Raw genomic sequence first — 18078 nt, forward strand, 5'->3', positions numbered from 1 at the left:
AGCAGCCACACTCCTCTAAATCACCCCTCACCTATGCTCTGTAAAGAAGCCCAATAAACTCATTGGTTTCCCAGAATGAACTTTGATGGGATTGTGTCATTGGCACCTTAGGAAAAAGGGAATGATGTTTATGTTTCCCATTGGGAAAGAATTTAGGAACAATTTGTAATTGTTAAATATAATAATGGTTTATGTTAGAGTTCTTTCCTGCAGTACATTCTGTGGATGCAAAGTGACAGGTGTCTGTCACTTTAGTAGCCCACAAAGCAATTAATTCTACTATGGTACAAGTCTCTGCCTGTTCCTACTCCCTCTATCCTCTGGTGACCACTGATCTTTTAAAATATATATACTTCTATTCTTATTTGAAAGACAGAAATCATAGATATCCGAGGAATCGTGTGACATTTAGTGCATGTCCATGTGTGGGTTGTGTACTGATCAGATGACCACTGATCTTGTTACTGTCTCTGTAATTTCATATTTCAGAATGTGTTTTGTTGAAATACAGCCTTTTAGAATTGCTTCTTTCAAAAAAAAAAAAAAAAGACTGGCAAACCACGTGGGAAGAAAAGCTTCCAGCCACATAAATGATGTGGTAAACACAATACTGGACACATAAAAATAACTATCCCTTAATCTCTGGAAGTGAAATGAGAATATCTACTGCATACACTTCACATGTGACATTAGCCTTGATGAGTGAAACTAAATTTTGCCCACTGTGAATTCTGAAATTCTTCTTCAGAGAGGATTGTAAACCTGCTGATGCCTTGAGAGAACTCAGCTGAGCTATTCTGTGCTGGGAATTTTGATTCACAAAAATGATGATAAATAGTTGTTCTTTATTACCACACTGGCAGGATAGTATCCCGACCACAAAGAGAGGATAGAGCCAAATTTTCCTGTACTGAGATGAAAGACCCACAAGTATGCTTCATATGTAACATTGTAAAGTACTTCAACTGAGAAATTGAGAAGTATAGTAAAAATGTTAATATGGCAGGTTAGTCACTGATTTTGTAGTTTATCTCTGCCCATGTTAGTACCACCCATAGGGTGTTTTAAAGTATTTCATTATTGTCTAATTTTTTTCTGCATAGGACATAAAATGTGTATCTAATTTTTCAGTTTATGTGGGCATGCCCTTTTGTTATTAATAATCCTAAACATTATTTCTTTTTCTTCGATAATATTTGACCATTGGGCACTAATAAATATTTAAAATTTGTGGGTAATTTATATTCACTCTTTTTATGCTATTATAATATTCCTTGCACTGAAAAATTTCAGATAGTAAAAGTATAAAGAAATTTTCTGGTAATAATTGTGTTATACTTAGACTCACACTTGAGTTACATTTTTTATTTTTATTCCATAATTAAGAAGTGTTTTCCTACAATATATTTTGGTCATTTTCTCCTCCCCAGCTCCCAGGTCCTTCCACATTTCCACCCACCGAACTCTATGTTCTTTCTCTCCCTCTCTTTTAAAACAAAACCAAAAATATTTCCAAAAGCAATCAAAAACCTACAGAAACTAATATCAAAGCAAACAAAATACCAATAAAACAAAAAGTCAAAACAAAGCAAAAAAACAAAAAGTAAACACACAGTAACAACAATAAAAACAAACCAACAACAACAATAAACTTTGAGTTGCTTTTGTGGCCTGCCCTGGAGAATGATTGATGTCCCTGTGACACTCCATTAGAGAAAACTGATTTCTTTTCCCTGAGTGACATTTACAAAAGCTGGATCGTGGAGGTGGCACCAGGTTCATCAGCACAGTCCACCTTGCACTGACACCTGATCACTTAACGTTTGCCTTAAAAGTGGTTGAGGTCTAATGAGATATTTAAATTATTCAGTAGCAGTTGATAAGGTACAGAGCAGTAGACAGTAATTTAATTTATATTTTTTGTAACAAGTTTCAAATTACTTTAATTAAGCAATAATAGAAAAATAGTGTAAGTCTGACGAACACAGTAATCACCCACTTATATTTCAACAGATACTCCACATATGCCAGACACCACCTCAGAGCTCTTTTGGGGATTACAGGTGTTACAGTAGGGATATACCTGATGTGGTGCCGGGAAGATGGTTCAGTGGAAAAGTGCTGATACACAAGCATGAGGACCAGAGTTCAGATTTTCAACAAACAGCTGGGTGGAGAGGCACATGCCCTATTGATGTAAAATAGAAAATTAGCTTTCTTTAGAGGAAGTGATATTTATACAGATTAATGGAAAATGTTTACCTGTAAAGTAGATTATGACAAGCTTTAAATCATGAAAGTTGAGTTTGACAAAGCACAAAAGGAGAATAATGTTTCAAAGAAGTTAGTTTTGAATGTTTTTGTTGGTGACTTTCTTTCAGGAAATCTTAAGTTCTTGGCTATGGATGATTTTAGGAAATTTCATTAAATGTCTAACTTCCTAAGGTAGATTTAATATCTAATTTTCTATGATAGATTATTTATATAAAATATTCTGCAACAAAGATCCACCTCTAACCAAGAAGCTATTTGCAGTTGGTACCTGATAGCAAAGGGAAAATTAGTTTTTTCCAATGGAGTGTCATGGGATCTATCAGTACACTCAGGTCAGACCCCATGTTCAGGAGTAGTTGGCCAACAAAATGGACTCCATGGTTTTATTTGTTTGTTTTGTTCTATTTTTGTTTGTTTGTTTTGTATGTGTGTATATGTGTGTTTTGGTGGTCTTTATCTTACTCATATTGTTTACTTATTTGTTTTGGTCTTTGTTTTATATTCTTTTGAGAGAGAGAACATGAAGTTGGGTAGATGGGGAGGTAATGATCTATGAGGGGTTGGGGAGGAGAAACAGTATGATCACAATATATTGTATTAAAAAGTTTTAAAAGTTAAAGTAATTTAAATATTTGGCTATCATTTATAACATTAAGAAACATTCAAATAATATATTAAAACTTTATATCTTAGTATTAAGAATTTCTTAATTTTTAAAACATTTTTAAGAATGAACATAACTTTTGTTACAGTATTTTTCCCTAAAGAAATGAAACATATCATATATATGCTTATACATATATATTTTAAATATACATCAGTACACAATATGGCAATGAGAAACATTAAAATATATATTTAGAATAATGAATGTATACTATATATAAATGACATATGTATATATGAGACAGGGTCTTGCTGTATATTCCAGGCTGGCCTCTAACTCCTCCTCCTCCTCTCTAGCACCTGAAGTACTAGGCTAAGGGTATGTGCTAGCACGCCCAGCCTACTTGTGAAATTTTAAAGGTGTACTTTAAAAAGTAAGTTATAACAAACTCATCATTTCTTCTTATTCAGAGGCCAATGTAAAGTTCCACATGTTTTCCAAAGAATTTATTAGCACATTAATAAAGTAATTTAAAAATTCTCAAATTGTCATTTACTGTGTTAATGTTCTGTGTTTCTTTCTTTTCTTTTTTCTCGTCTAGTGAAGAGATACGGTCCAGAGCTATGCACGGATCACTGTAGTTGGCGATTGTGAGCATTCAATAATGAGTGGAGCAGCTTTAGGACTGGAGATTGTTTTTGTCTTCTTTCTGGCACTGTTCCTCCTTCATCGATATGGAGACTTTAAGAAACAGCACAGGCTTGTAATCGTTGGAACACTGCTCGCTTGGTATCTCTGCTTTCTTATTGTCTTCATACTGCCGCTGGATGTTAGTACGGTAAGAGGGAAATTGAGATACAAAAGTCAGTTGTAATCGTACAATTTGAAATATGCTTTGAATAGTGCTTTATTAAAATGATAAAACTATGTCAGGCTATCTTTATATTATGAATTTTGATGCTGTTTAGGAATTTAGGTATTAAATAGTACAGCCAGGAAAATAGGTAGGTAGATTTATGAAATATCCTTTAAGTACTTTGTGAATTCTTGGTTCTCATTGTAAAACTATGTATTCATTGCTTTAGACAATATATAACCGATGCAGACATGCTGCTGCAAATTCCAGCCCTCCTGAAAATAGCAATGTTACGGGAGTGTATGCAGCTGTCACCCCAGCTCCAAGGTATTCTTTCCTTCTACTTTCCTGTTTAATATAAATATTGTGGTTGATAGTTTTACCACCTCTATTTTGTATTTATAAAGTTTCCCTTATTCCATATTGTTCCTCTACTTTCATCCTTGCTAGTGTGTTTAGTATATTGCGTGGTATTTAAATACACTTTTCAAGTCTATATCACTATACAATGTGGTACTGAGAAACTTAAAGAAGACACAAGTTTTAGTATGTTTTCACCCCTTACTAAAATCTGAAACCTCTTCTTCATCTCAGTCTGTCTTATATTTAAAAATTTAAACATTCCTAAGTTTCAGCACCATAAATAAATTTATAAAGGAGAAGCACTTTCCATTTCATCTAATTTACAAGAGTTAATACAAGTAGAATTTGGCATGGTGGTGCAAGCCTGTAACCCCAGCACATCAAGAGTTCAAGGCCAGCCTCACCTACGCAGTTCAAGACTAGCCTAGACTACATGAGGCCTTGTTTTTAAAACCTGCAAACAGAAACAAGCTAAAACAAGGTTGTGTGAATAAAGGAGATTTCTTTCATATTACGCATTCTTAAGAAACATTATAGGCCTAGATGGTTGACTCAGCAGTTAAGAATACTTCCTGTTATTGCAGAGGACCCAAATTCAATTCCTAACACCTATGATGGGCAGTTCACAACTGACCAAACCTCTGACCTCTGTAGGTACACACACACACACACACAAACACAGAAACTTATATACATAATGAAAATAATGTATAAAAGAAACATAATCTCACATGAAGTATTTCGGTGTGTTTATTTGTGCAGCTTTTAAAAGAAAATATAGGACCTAGTGAGATAGCTTAGTCAATACAGTACTTGACTCACAATTATAAGGACCTGAGTTTGGTCCCAAGAATCCACATAAAAATGTTGTGCACTTGTAATCCCATTGTTGGACTCACTGAACAAGAACCAGCATCGCCAGATTGATGAGCTCCACACCAATTAGAACCCCTGTCTCAAAGGAGTGGGCTAGTGCTCCTGAGGATGATGCCCAAGGTTGTTCTCTGACCTTCTTGCACACATGCACTTTCACACATGTGAACCTGCACATACACCTGCAAGAACATCTACCTGAGTAAAGTTAAAATGTAATTTAAACTTTAATTCCCATGCAAAACTAGTTGTAAATAAGTAATAGTTTGAGGAGTTAGAAGTCCCTGAATTAAAAAGATAGCCTCGTTGTCAAGAAAACTCTTTTAAGTGAAAGAATTTATGGTGAGAGATTCTTAATCAGAAAAGATGGATAGAACTGTGTATAGATGTGGGTGCTTATCTAGGCAGAACTGATAGTGTGTCTAATTTAATTAGTATTGTATCCAGGAATTAACCACCTAAATTTCTGTTATATTGAATTCCTATCAAATTCCTATTTCAACCTTCATTACTATATAACAATAAAGGGCAAATATAGCCAGCCTTACAAATAGAATGAGTATATTTTAAGTGTAATCATTGAGTATTTGATTCTATACGTCTGTTTTCTAAAGATTTCTACGCGGGGCTGGAGAGATAGCTCAGAGGTTATGAGCATGGCCTGCTCTACCAAAGGTCCTGAGTTCAATTCCCAGCAACCACATGGTGGCTCACAACCATCTGGAATGGGGTCTGGTGCCCTCTTCTGTCCTGCAGGGATATATACACAGACAGAATATTGTATACATAATAAATAAATATTTAAAAAATAAAAGATTTCTACGCTACCAGTCAGTTAATTAAATAGTAGGGCTTCTTTTCTCTAAATAACTAAAAATACACTGAAAATTGGAAACTTAAATGATACTCCTTTTTAGAGTAAACAGTTTTGTTCTGACAGCTTTGTTTTTAAATTTTCTGAGATATTAGGATCTGATCAGTAATTATTAATTTGATACAAATGAACTTTGCTACTCACAATTTTGTATAAACTTTCTTTTAAGAAATAATTATTTGTGATTAACTGACTTTAAATTGTTATAACAGGCAACATCCATGTTTCAAGCCATGGAGTTACATTCCAGATGGAATCATGCCAATTTTCTGGAGGGTAGTTTATTGGACATCACAGTTTTTAACGTGGTGAGTAGAAGTGAAGGATGCATTTGTGGGTAAAGTGATTAATTTTTAGTGAACCTTAATATTTTGAAGTGTGTATGTATACTCACACATATGTCCCAGTTTTTCTGACTCATTTCTCCTATCTTTAAAAAAAAGAAGAAAGTAAAGAGAAAAAAGGAGACAAAAATAGAAAACAGAAATGAAATTTTTTCTTGTGACTCCTCCCTTCCATGTCACTTCTCGTTTGGCCTTTAGTCCAGTCCTCTTTTATCTCTGTTATTACATAAAAGTGCTTTCACTAAGGTCACTACCTTCCCTTGGTTTCCTTTCTTACATATGTTTTTGATTGAAGTAGAATTATATAACTTCCTCTCTCCCTTTCTTCCCTCTAGCCTATCCCAAATACCCCCTCACACCCATCCCACACCTCCACCCGTAACTTTCAAGTTGATAGCCTCTATTTCTTTGATTATTACTGTTACATGCTACCTGATAAATCAGTTTTTGTTTGTGTGTATATGGTTATAGGACTTTGCACTCTGCATTGGACAACCAATAAGAGGACTCCTCCCTGGTAGAGGCTAATTGTCCCTCTCCCAGCAGTCATTAGTTGTCTGTAGTTCTGGTCTAGAGCATTGGTTCTCAATCTATAGGTCATGACTCTTGGGGATTGAACAACCCTTTCACAGATGTCACCTAAGACTGTCAGAAAACACAGATATTTACATTATGATTCATAATGGCAAAATTACAGTTTGAAGTAGTAATGAAAATAGTTTTGTGTTTGGGCGACACCACATGAGGAACTGTGAAAGCGTCATAGCATTAGGAAGGTTGAGGACAACTGGTCTAGAGGTAGCACTGCTCACCATTTTCCTCTTTCCATAGAAATATGTTGATAAATATTGCCATTGTTCTGGTTTTATTTATGCAGCTATTTCTAGGAGAGACTGTTTCACCACAGATTTCCTGGTATTCTGTCCCTTAAAAATCTTTCCTCTTCCACAGTGACCCCGAGGCATAGATGCAAGAGCTGTGGTATAGACTGGGTTGGGTCTGGGCTCCCCACTGTCATGATCTGCATTGTGTTCTCTTGTGTTTCTCTGTTATGGTCTCAATTTGCTGGGAAAAAAAGCTTCTTTGATGAAGTAGTAGCTACACCAATATGTGGGTGTAAGGATAAGATTTATAATATAGTAAGGAATTATGCTGGTCTAGCTAAGTGGCTGTACTAGATTGTTCTCTAATGTACATGTCCTCACTACCCTTAGGCAGCAGGGTAGGTTTTCAGTACCAGGCATGATTTCCTTCCTGTTGAGTGATCCTTGACTCCAATTAGACAGATGTTGGTTACCACCAACAAATATGAGTGCTATTTCCTACACCATCACAGATACCTTGCCATGCTGGTTATTATTCTGGTTCATAGATGTTGCAGTTGGATAGGACTATTTAATTGCTTCCCTCTTTTGGCAGCTTGCATAGTTTACTCAAGGAGGCTAGATTGAACAAAAAAAAGCTTTCATGTTAGATCCAACTCAAATAATCCAATCTTGTGTCCTAAATGTGCAATGACTTTAGCAATAGGGGCCTCTAGCCCTGCCTACTCATTCACACATTCTCCTTTCCTTCCTGGGTGTTTCCCTTACTTCTGTGACCCAGTTCCTGAATGCTGGTCTTCCCTTGAGCCTTGTTTTTAGTCATCTTGCCTGCCTGTTCCCACATAGCATCAATTACAGCTATGGTGTTATAGGCCATTCACAATATGCCTGACCATGTTCTTCTCTAGACATTCCTTATTCTGTAAACTCCCATGAGTAGGCCAGTTGCTTCTGTGAGAGACTCTAACCTCTTACTCCACCCCCCACCCCAGCTTGTCTCTTCAATAGGATTCCCTGGGCTCAGCCTAGTGCTTGTCTGTGGTCTCTGCATTGTCCGTCAGTTACTGGATGAAGGCTCTCTGATGACAATTGGGGTAGTTACCAATTTGATTACAGGAGATGGCCAATTTAGGCTATGTATTTACTATGGGTAGGATTCTTTTTTTTTTTTTTTTTTTTTAGTTTTTTGAGACAGAGTTTCTCTGTGGTTTTGGAGCCTGTCCTGGAACTAGCTCTGTAGACCAGGCTGGTCTCGAACTCACAGAGATCCGCCTGCCTCTGCCTCCCGAGTGCTGGGATTAAAGGCGTGCACCACCACCGCCCGGCTGACGGCTAGGATTCTTAACTGGGCTCATCCTTGTAGATTTGTGGCAGTTTCCCTTGCACCAGGTTTCTGTCTGACCCTAAAATGTGTCCCCTTTTGAGTCGTTTCTTTCAGTACTCTCTTCTTTTACTCTCCACCCCAAAACTGATCCCTCACATACCCATCCCCACCTGCCTCCAATCCATCCACAAAATCTCTTGTTTCCTCTTCCAGGGAGATCTGGGGGGCCCTCTTTGTTACCTAGCCTTTCTGGGGCTGTGAATTGTAGCATGGTTATTCTTTACACCTAAAATCCAATTATGAGTGAGTGAGTATATACCATGTTTGTCTTTCTGAGTCTGGGTTACATCATTCAGTGCGGCACGCCACTCCCGCCAGCAGAAGAGACGACCGCAACAGGATTCTTCTCAGAACACACTTTATTGGAGCACTTACACTTGAGGTTGTAGAGAGGCAAAAGACCCCGTCCCCGTGAAGCAGAAGAATATATACGGTGCCAGACAAAGCCCTGACGTGTCATCAACCCAATGGCTCAGGCCAGAATGGAGTGATCGTGCTAAATTATGATTGGCCAGATCAGATGGCCAGATTGAAAGACTCCGTGCTGGGGGGGAGCTCGCGCACAAGTTGTCTGTCAAGTTTGACGTGGAACAGCAAATGGCGCCCAGGCTCCTTGCCCACTTCATGACAGCGCCATGGCGGCGCTACATCTCCGCGCGCTACAATTCAGGATGATTTTTTTTTCAAGTTCCATCCATTTGTCTGAGAATTTCATGACGGCATTGTTTTTAAAAGTTGAGTAATACTTCTGTGTATAAACACCACATTTTCTTTATCTATTCCTTGAGAGATGTCCAGTTTCTGGCTATTATGAATAATCCTGCTGTGAACATAGTCGAGCAAGTATCCTTGTGTTATGATTGAACTTCCTTTGGGTTTATTCCCAAGAGTGGTATAGCTGGGTCTTGCGATAGGTTGATTCCCATATTTCTGAGAAACTACCATATAGATTTCCAAAGCAGCTGTACAAATTTATACTCCCACCAGAAGTAGGGGAATGTTCCCCTTGTTCCACATATTCTATAGCATGAGCTGTCACTTGTGTGTTTCTTGGCCATTCTGGCGGTGTAAAAAGTAATCTCAGAGTTGTTTTGATTTGCATTTCCCTGATGGCTAAGGATGTTGAACATTTCTTTAAGTGTATATTGACCATTTCAAGCTCTCTTATTGAGAATTTTCTGTTTTGATCTGTATCCCATTTTTAAATTAGATTGTTTGGTTTTTTGATGCCTAGTTTCTTGAGTTCTTTATATATTTTGGACATCAGCCCTCTCTCAGATGTGGGATTGCTGAAGATCTTTTCCCATTTTGTAGGCTGCCGTTTTTCCTACTGATGGTGCCCTTTGCCTTACAGAAGCTCTTCAGTTTCATGAGGTCGCATTTATTAATTGTTGATCTTTGTGTCTGTGCTACTGGTCTTCTATTTAGAAAGTTTTCTCCTGTGCCAATGAGTTCAAGGCTATTTCCCACTTTCTCTTCTGTCAGGTTCAGTGTAACTGGATTTGTGTTGAGGTCTTTGATCCACTTGTACTCGAATTTTGTGCAGGGTGATAGATATGGATCTATTTGCATTCTTGTACATGTCAATATCCAGTTTGCCAACACCATTTGTTAAAGATGTTCTCTTTTTTCCATTCTATAATTTTGGCTTCTTTGTCAAAAGTCAAGTGTTCATAGGTGTGTAGATTTATGTTAAGGTCTTTGATTTCATTCCATTTATCCACCTGTCTTTTTTTATGCCCTGTGTTGTAGAGATCCTGCAGTCCTAGGTCTGTTGTAGGAGGCCACTTGTTTGTTTCCTTGCCACCCAGACTCCTGAAATAACCACACAGAAGCTGTATTAATTAAATCATTGTTTGGCCTATTAGCTCTAACTTTTTACATCTTAATTTAACCCATTTTCATTAATCTGTGTATCGCCATGTGGTTGTGGCCTACTGGCAAGGTTCTGCATCTGTCTCTGGCAGCAGCTCCATGGCTCTACCTCCTTCCTCCCAGCATTCAATTTAGTTTTCCCCACCTACCTAAGTTCTGCCCTGCTCTGCTATAGGCTCAAAGCAGTTTCTTTATTAACCAATGGTATTCACAGCATACAGAGGGGAATCCCACATCATAGGTCCACAGGAATGATGACCACCCCCACCCCCCAGGCCCCAGCAGATCTCCACCCCATATGAAATCCTGTGCTTTCTTTTTAAGTTTCTTCATTCTTTGGATGTAGTCCAAAGTTGTTCTGTAGAAATGATGTTGTTATTTATGTCTTTGTTTTTGAAACAGGGTCTGACTATGTAACCCAAGTTGTTCTTAAATCACCAGTCTTCCTGCTTCAGTCTTCCAAGTGCTAAGAGTACAGTTATGTACCACAACTCTGGCCTCTTCATGAGGGCTCAAAGGCCTAATCTTAGGCCTTTTAGATAATCTGAAATCTATGAATAATCATGTTATTCTGCTCTGCATGCCATTGTAGCCTTTTTAGGACCTTTGTTTTTCCCAAAATTTAATATTATATAAATAATTATCATGGTTCATTCAATATTAATATGTAACTACTCATAATAAAATTATTAGGGATAAGAGTGATACATTGAGATTCTTGTATTTGGGGTATTTTCAGATTATACAGATACATAATTGAGTTTTTAATCATGTATTTTCCATCTGACTAGGATTCTGCTACCTTTTATGCAGTCATATGCAAGATCTGGAGGCTTTTCCATTACTGGAAAGATAAAAACAGCCCTGATTGAGAATGCAATCTATTATGGCACTTACTTGCTGATATTTGGAGCATTTCTAATTTATGTGGCTGTAAACCCACGTTTGCATTTAGAATGGTAAGAAAAGTAGTCTTTTTAACACTGTTCTGTGTATGTTCGTACTGTTTACAGTGAACTTCTTTGCTACATATAAGTAAATAGACACACATGCCAGATTATATGTCTTACAGATACTCCTCAAGGAGTATCTGAATAATGCATATTACTAAGAAACAAAATGCAGAATGGCATGCTTAAGTATAACTAGTAGATGGTAGATTAATGTTTTGACAAATAACCATATGGTAAAGAACAGTTCTATTTTTAATAGAATTTTAAAAAATAAATTTTCCCTCTACAGAAACTTACTTTTCTTTTTTCTGTTTGCCTTGTTGTAGTTTGACAGAATAGTTTTCCTCAATGTTATTTGAAGTTAATATATTTCAATAAAATCCATTTTGTGAATGTGATTTCTAATTGTGTATATATCTCCAAATTTATATATAGAAGAGTAGAGATAGGTCTCATAACACAAGTTAATTTAGCTATTTACAGGGTTTCTTACCTTAGGAAGTGTTGCGGGAGCTCCTTCCGCTCCTTCAGCAATAGCTGTTCGGTGATCTGTAAGTTTTTTCCCCCTTAAATAAATAACCATTCTATTAATCATAATTCCAAACTGGTGTGGGATTGTTTGTGATTTATGCCTTCAAGGAAGCACTTAGTGAAAAAAGTTTTCTCTGGAGGAAATGTGTGTCTGTGTTTGTGTGTGTGCTCACACATGAGTGCATGTATATGTGCACTATGAATTATCCTATATTCTAATTTTGACTACAACTGAAGCAGTGTTTTCCATATTAAAGTCTATTTTTACAGTCACTCTGTCTTTACATTAAAATACCTGGATTATCTGCTGTGACTTAAAAGAGTTGAAAATTTCTTCATACAAAATCCTACTTATCCTTTTGGACAGTTTTCTGAAAAAAAAAATATATATATATATATCTCAGACATGTGCTTATATTTTTTATTTTTTAGGAACCAACTTCAGACTATAGGGATAGCTGCTGCCAACACATGGGGTCTGTTTCTTCTTGTGTTGTTATTGGGGTATGGCTTGGTGGAGATTCCTCGGTCATACTGGAATGGAGCCAAAAGGGGTTATCTACTCATGAAGACTTACTTTAAGGCAGCCAAACTGATGACAGAGAAAGCAGATGCAGAAGAGAACCTGGAGGATGTAATGGAGGTAAGCAAATTTAATCCTCTAAAAGCAGTTCTGATTTAACACTCTGTCTCTGTCGACTGTTCTCTTGACGAGAAATGGTGCCATGTATATCTTTTATTCATCGATAGTACTTAATTTGAAAAGTTCTTCAACATTTCTAGGTTGTGCTGATCCTTTGTGAGTTTTATTAACTTGTCAGGGATTTAAAAAAATAATGCATGCAAGTAGGCTTCAAGTATGGTTCAAATTCATTTTCAGGTGTCAACTTTATTTAATTCTCACAACGTTACAAAATAGATTTTCTTTTTAATCCCATTTTATAAATGAAGAAAATGAAGTCCTGAAAGTTGGAATAACTTATTATGTACACACAACTAATAAGGGAGGCAGGAGATATAACTTTAGTTCACACTTTAACAGCAACCATGACCCTTTTTAAAATAGGAAGAGCCAGATGGTCTCTCCTGTGATTGCTTGGTCACTGTGGTCTGAAAGCAACTGTAGACTCTATGTAAATGAATGAGGGCAAGCTTGTGTCTCAGACTGAGAACAGGTGGGAGACTACTGGATTTGCTTTAGTTTGAAGAGCCCTGATTCTCAACTATTATCCTTTTCTCTAATGCTAAATAATTTGTGTTGAAGTTAAAAAATCTGAGACTTAATAGTATTTAGGGCTACTATCATTTAAAAATAGAAATCTAAATATTTTTATTTTTCTCACTGTTTTTTAGGAGGTTCGTAAAGTAAATGAAAGCATTAAGTACAACCACCCATTGAGAAAATGTGTTGATACAATACTTAAAAAGGTAATCATTATATATATTCCCTCAATTTCTTGTGCATATATCTTATATACTACTATAAATTAATATTTCTCATAGAAAAATATGATAAAAAGCATATGATTGAAGTTTTCCAGATGGACTTTATATAAATCTTTACCATAAACACAGCCAATTATATGTAGAGTTTTTCTTATACTATCGTAAGTTTGATGGTAATTGACAGCATTTTCCCTTGAAGTGTGAAGATAGCAGTAATGTTGCAACCAGCTTCTCACATGTAATTTTATGATAATTGCTATGAAATAAATTACATGGATATTTAATAGATAGGCCATATTGCTATGATTTTGATGGAGGCGTATTGAATTGCGAGTATATTTGTATGCTTCTGAAATAATTATTTGAAAAGTTCCACAATTACCTTTATGTGCCCAAGTTACCACTGAATTTTTTCTTTTCCTGTATTCTAAATATTTCTATGGTTATTATTAGCTTCTGTTCCTTTAGCTACAGTCATAGTCATAAGAATAAATTTTCTAACCATTTCTCTCATTTGTTATTTTATTTAAGGATTTACTTATTATATATACAATGTTTCGCCTGCAGATGTCATTACAGATGGCTGTGAGCCACCATAAGGTTGCTGGGAATTGAACTCAGGACCTCTGCATACTGTGGCTTCTCAGAGATTTAGCATGTTAAATTTTTTATGATTCTTCTTTATTATTTGGGAAAATAATTAAAGTTTCATCAAGTGCCTGCTGTTAGAATAATCTTCTCAATAGTAGTTACTTCATAGAGGTATGTTTCCCTTGCCTTCTCAGTCTCCAGGGAGTAGTATATCTAAGCATAAAGATAAATATTAGAAGTGAAAAGAAACTCAACATTCCTTTGAAATATTTCTTTTGAAAATATTACCTAGTGAAAGATCTTAACAATTAGAGATGTCAATAAAAGAAGAAAATATTTATGAGAAAATTAAAAATTTCCAGAATGAGAGATTTTTAATAAAAATAAAGTTTTTATTAAGCTCTATTAAATTTTTATTAAAGATGTATTAAGATTTTATAAAATGATTTTCTTTTAGTGCCCTACAGATTATCAGGAAAAGATGGGTAGAAATATGGATGATTATGAAGATTTTGATGAAAAACGTAATACCTACCCAAGTGAAAAAAGTTTGGTAAAATTGCATAAACAGGTAACCTTAATTATTAATTGTAGCTATTTTACATACAATTAGAGAATTAGATTTATAATTATTGCTAGGTTGAAAGGCTCTGTGCATGTTGGCTTGGCAGCTAAACTGCTTGCAACTCAAGTTTGAGAAACTGAACTTAGTCTCCAATACCTATATAAAAAGCCAGGCATAGTGGTGTGTACCTATTCTTAGTGCTTGGGAGGCAGAGCTAAGCAGAGCTAAGCAGGTAGGTTAGCCTAATCTGCGAGAGCCAGGTTCAGTGAGAGACCCTGTGTCAAAAACTAAGGTAGAGAAATGATTGGGCAAGACACTTGATATTGGCTTCTGCCTCCCTCATGCCCAAAATTATACATGCAAGCACCCCCGACCCCAAATGTGTGTGTATGCAAATGAAATATATATCCCAAACTATTGATCTTATTATTGTTGAAATGTTTTAACTTTGTGTTTCTGGACAAGGGTACTATTGGCAGTTGGATATAAGAGTTATACCTGTTCTATTATGAGCAAGTATTGTGTCATTTCAAAATGTTAACATCCTTGGCCACATTTGGAAAATGCCATTAGTACTACCTTATGAAGATAGACAAAAACCTCCCATTCTCCAGCAAAAAGTTGACCTACTGTTCAGTTATACTGACAGGCTTGTCCCTCTTCTGTTTTAAGGTCATTTATTCAGTTCAAAGGCACCGTCGAACTCAAGTGCAATGGCAAATTCTTTTGGAACAGGCATTCTATCTAGAAGATGTAGCAAAAAATGAAACTAGTGCAACTCATCAATTTGTTCACACCTTTCAGTCACCCGAGCCAGAAAATCGATTTATCCAATATTTTTATAATCCTACAGTTGGTATGTAATTTGACATAAATTCCAAAGTTAATAATTTTTCTACAAGGAAAATGTATGTTTCATTAATTTAATACTGACTTTTCTTTGTATATTAATTTGCTCCATGGGTTAATATTAGGTATCTGATAATCTTATAATTATTTTACTCCTAATTCTCCTTTTTCCATAAGACATTGGTTGCTTGAATGGGTTCTTTGTCTAAGGGTGGGATCCTATGGCACTTTCCCTCTTCTGAATTAACACGTCTATTGATGTTACCATTGTTCCAGTTTTGTTGCTACAGTCATTTATAGGAGAGACTGTTTCATCATAGACTTCCTGGTATTCTGGGTTTTACAGTCTTTCTGTTTCCTCTCCCATGATGTTCCTGAGCCATAGATATAGGAGCTGTGGTATATTAAAAAAATAGATTTATAGATAAATATTTGATTACAAAATAGGTTATAATTACATATAATTTATGGAAGCTGTTGGAAGTATCTGTTCTCACTAACAATGAATCTCAGTATAAATGTGTATTATGGCTTGGACAATTGATAATATAAAACTTTATTAATTAGCTATACTTTGAAAACTGAGCCTTCTGAATATAAGCAGAAATTTCTACAAATTCACCAATGGTATTTAAAACATTGTCTCTATATTTGGTAGCATTCCTCTCAAAGCAATGATTATTTTAAAAATGTTTTTGAAATTTCAAATATATTTATGCCTATGATTTTAAATACATATACAAAATACAATTAAAAATAAATTTGTGTACATGACCAAATATGCTTAGAGAGCAAAAATAAATAAATACATACATACTAAAAACTTGAAATGTAGCTTATAATTGAGGAATAATATCACAAAGAGGAAAATTACTGAAACCATGCAGAACTCTGGAGCAATATTCATAGATAATGGAGATGCGATAGGAAATGTGAACAGTAAACAGAATAGCCTTGCTTGCATTAGGAGGTGAGACAGACAGACAGACAGACAGCTTTAGTGTAAGTGAGAAAATGCAGTGGTAAAAATGCTAGCGATCAATGGTTAAGAAAGACCACTGGAATGAGCAGTCAGGGTAAAGAGGAGTATTAAAAGCTGAGCTCTTCAGAGGAGAGGACTGAAGGCAATGAAAAAGAATCATCTGTGCAGATGCTTAGTCAGCAGTTACGCTGAGAGTGCAGTGGAAGACAGTGAGCCTGGACTCTGTATTTTATAACATCGATGTTGATGGACGGAATAGGCTAGTTCTGTACTGGTTGTCCCCAAATTGGAGTTTGCCGTGTCCTCCTGATTAGATACAGCTCGTGTGTCTCAAAGGTGAGGTCCTGCTCTCCTCAGTGCATCAGAGCAGGAAGCACATGGGCTGTCAGCTTGTACACTGCTGTTGATCGTGTCTCCTTCCTCAGTGTGGAGTTGCTACCATTCCCTGTGCTGTCTGAAGACTATAAATATTCTTTACTGACTTAGTTTTCCTAATTGTGGTTTTTTTTTTTTTTTTTTTTTTGTATTTTCCAGAATGGTACTGGGAATGCCTGTTGCGTCCATGGTTTCACAGGATCCTTGCTGTGGTTTTGTCCATCTTCTCAGTGATTGTTGTGTGGTCAGAGTGCACCTTCTTTAGCACGACTCCTGTCTTATCTCTCTTTGCAGTCTTCATACAGCTGGCAGAAAAAACATACAATTATATTTATATTGAGGTCAGTTTTTTCATATCGGCCATAAATACAACAGTTCATGCAGAAACTCTAACTGTCGTATCTTTTCCTATGTTTCTTCTAGTAAAAATGAAAGTGGTGGAGTTTCCCACTGTGCTGTTATTCAGACTTCCAAAACTGATGTTCATCAATTTACCCAGATTATAAATACTAGGAACTGTAGTTGAAGATCAATGAAAAAGTATAGGATAGTAATAAAGCATTTTATGAGGTTACTTTGATCCTCTTTTGTCAGTGAAACTACACATAGCTTACTATATTCCTGTAGAGCTGTCAAGAGAATAGGTAAAACAGTTTCCTTCAGGGATCAGAGTCAAATTTTGGATTTAGGAGGTTGAACTGGTTGAAATGTAGATTTATTTTCAAAATGTCATCTTTGCTATTAAAAAAGACACTATTATTGTATTTATATTTATATTTTAGGACATCAGTAAATATAGCTGGGGCAAATGATAATTTTTGTGGCAGTAAGTAAAATAATAAAGTCTTAAATCAGTCTTAACTATTTTTTCCAGATTGCTTGCTTCCTTTCCATCTTCTTCCTAAGTATCTGTGTTTACTCTACGGTGTTCAGGATTCGAGTATTTAATTACTACTACTTGGCTTCACATCATCAGACTGATGCCTACAGCCTTCTTTTCAGCGGCATGTAAGTAGAATTGCGCTTAGAATAAAGAAATGTTTTCATTTTAAATGCTAATGATAGATCTTTTATTTCTTGTTCATGAATGTTGCATGAACATACATTTCTGTGAACTAATTGTTTTTTTTTCTTTTTTTTTTTTTGACTATGAAATGGGTATTTGTGATCACTAACTAAATCCTGTTTGAAGTTTATGGCTAAATTATGAGCGCTATGTTAGGAAAAAAGACATAGCCTGAATTTACCAATTTGAAACTTAGTATATGAACAATTGAAAGTTTAGAGGCTATGTTAGATGTAAACAATGTTCTGAAAGTCAGTGGCCTAAAACTGAATTGAATTTCTAAGGACACTAAGAGAAACATTTCTTTCCTAGAGAAATTTAGAGGTCTGGCTTTAGCTACAGGCAATCTATCTAGCCAATTATTAGTCAGAAATATAGGATATTTTTAAGACTCAAAGTAATGTCATTGTCAAAATTTTCTTTTTTTAAAAGATGTATTTATTCTA

The 18078-nt window shown here is 35.8% G+C and overlaps 1 protein-coding gene across 1 annotated transcript in view; it reads left to right on the top strand.

The window, feature by feature from the left end:
- The window catches only part of Lmbrd2 (LMBR1 domain containing 2), a 44269-nt gene that overhangs the window by 6663 nt on the left and 19528 nt on the right, over positions 1 to 18078 (top strand). Inside the window, exons 2-11 of the mRNA XM_050139030.1 lie at positions 3483 to 3719; positions 3967 to 4064; positions 6060 to 6155; positions 11066 to 11233; positions 12191 to 12401; positions 13112 to 13186; positions 14253 to 14366; positions 15033 to 15216; positions 16726 to 16907; positions 17441 to 17574. Of these exons, the coding sequence (XP_049994987.1) occupies positions 3546 to 3719; positions 3967 to 4064; positions 6060 to 6155; positions 11066 to 11233; positions 12191 to 12401; positions 13112 to 13186; positions 14253 to 14366; positions 15033 to 15216; positions 16726 to 16907; positions 17441 to 17574 (1436 nt within the window). The 5' untranslated portion in view covers positions 3483 to 3545. The remainder of the gene's footprint in view (positions 1 to 3482; positions 3720 to 3966; positions 4065 to 6059; positions 6156 to 11065; positions 11234 to 12190; positions 12402 to 13111; positions 13187 to 14252; positions 14367 to 15032; positions 15217 to 16725; positions 16908 to 17440; positions 17575 to 18078) is intronic.

The sequence above is a fragment of the Alexandromys fortis genome, unplaced genomic scaffold (genome assembly GCF_014885135.2).
Source record: "Alexandromys fortis isolate MF-2015 unplaced genomic scaffold, M_Fortis_MF-2015_v1.1 scaffold_37, whole genome shotgun sequence".
Taxonomy (NCBI): domain Eukaryota; kingdom Metazoa; phylum Chordata; class Mammalia; order Rodentia; family Cricetidae; genus Alexandromys; species Alexandromys fortis.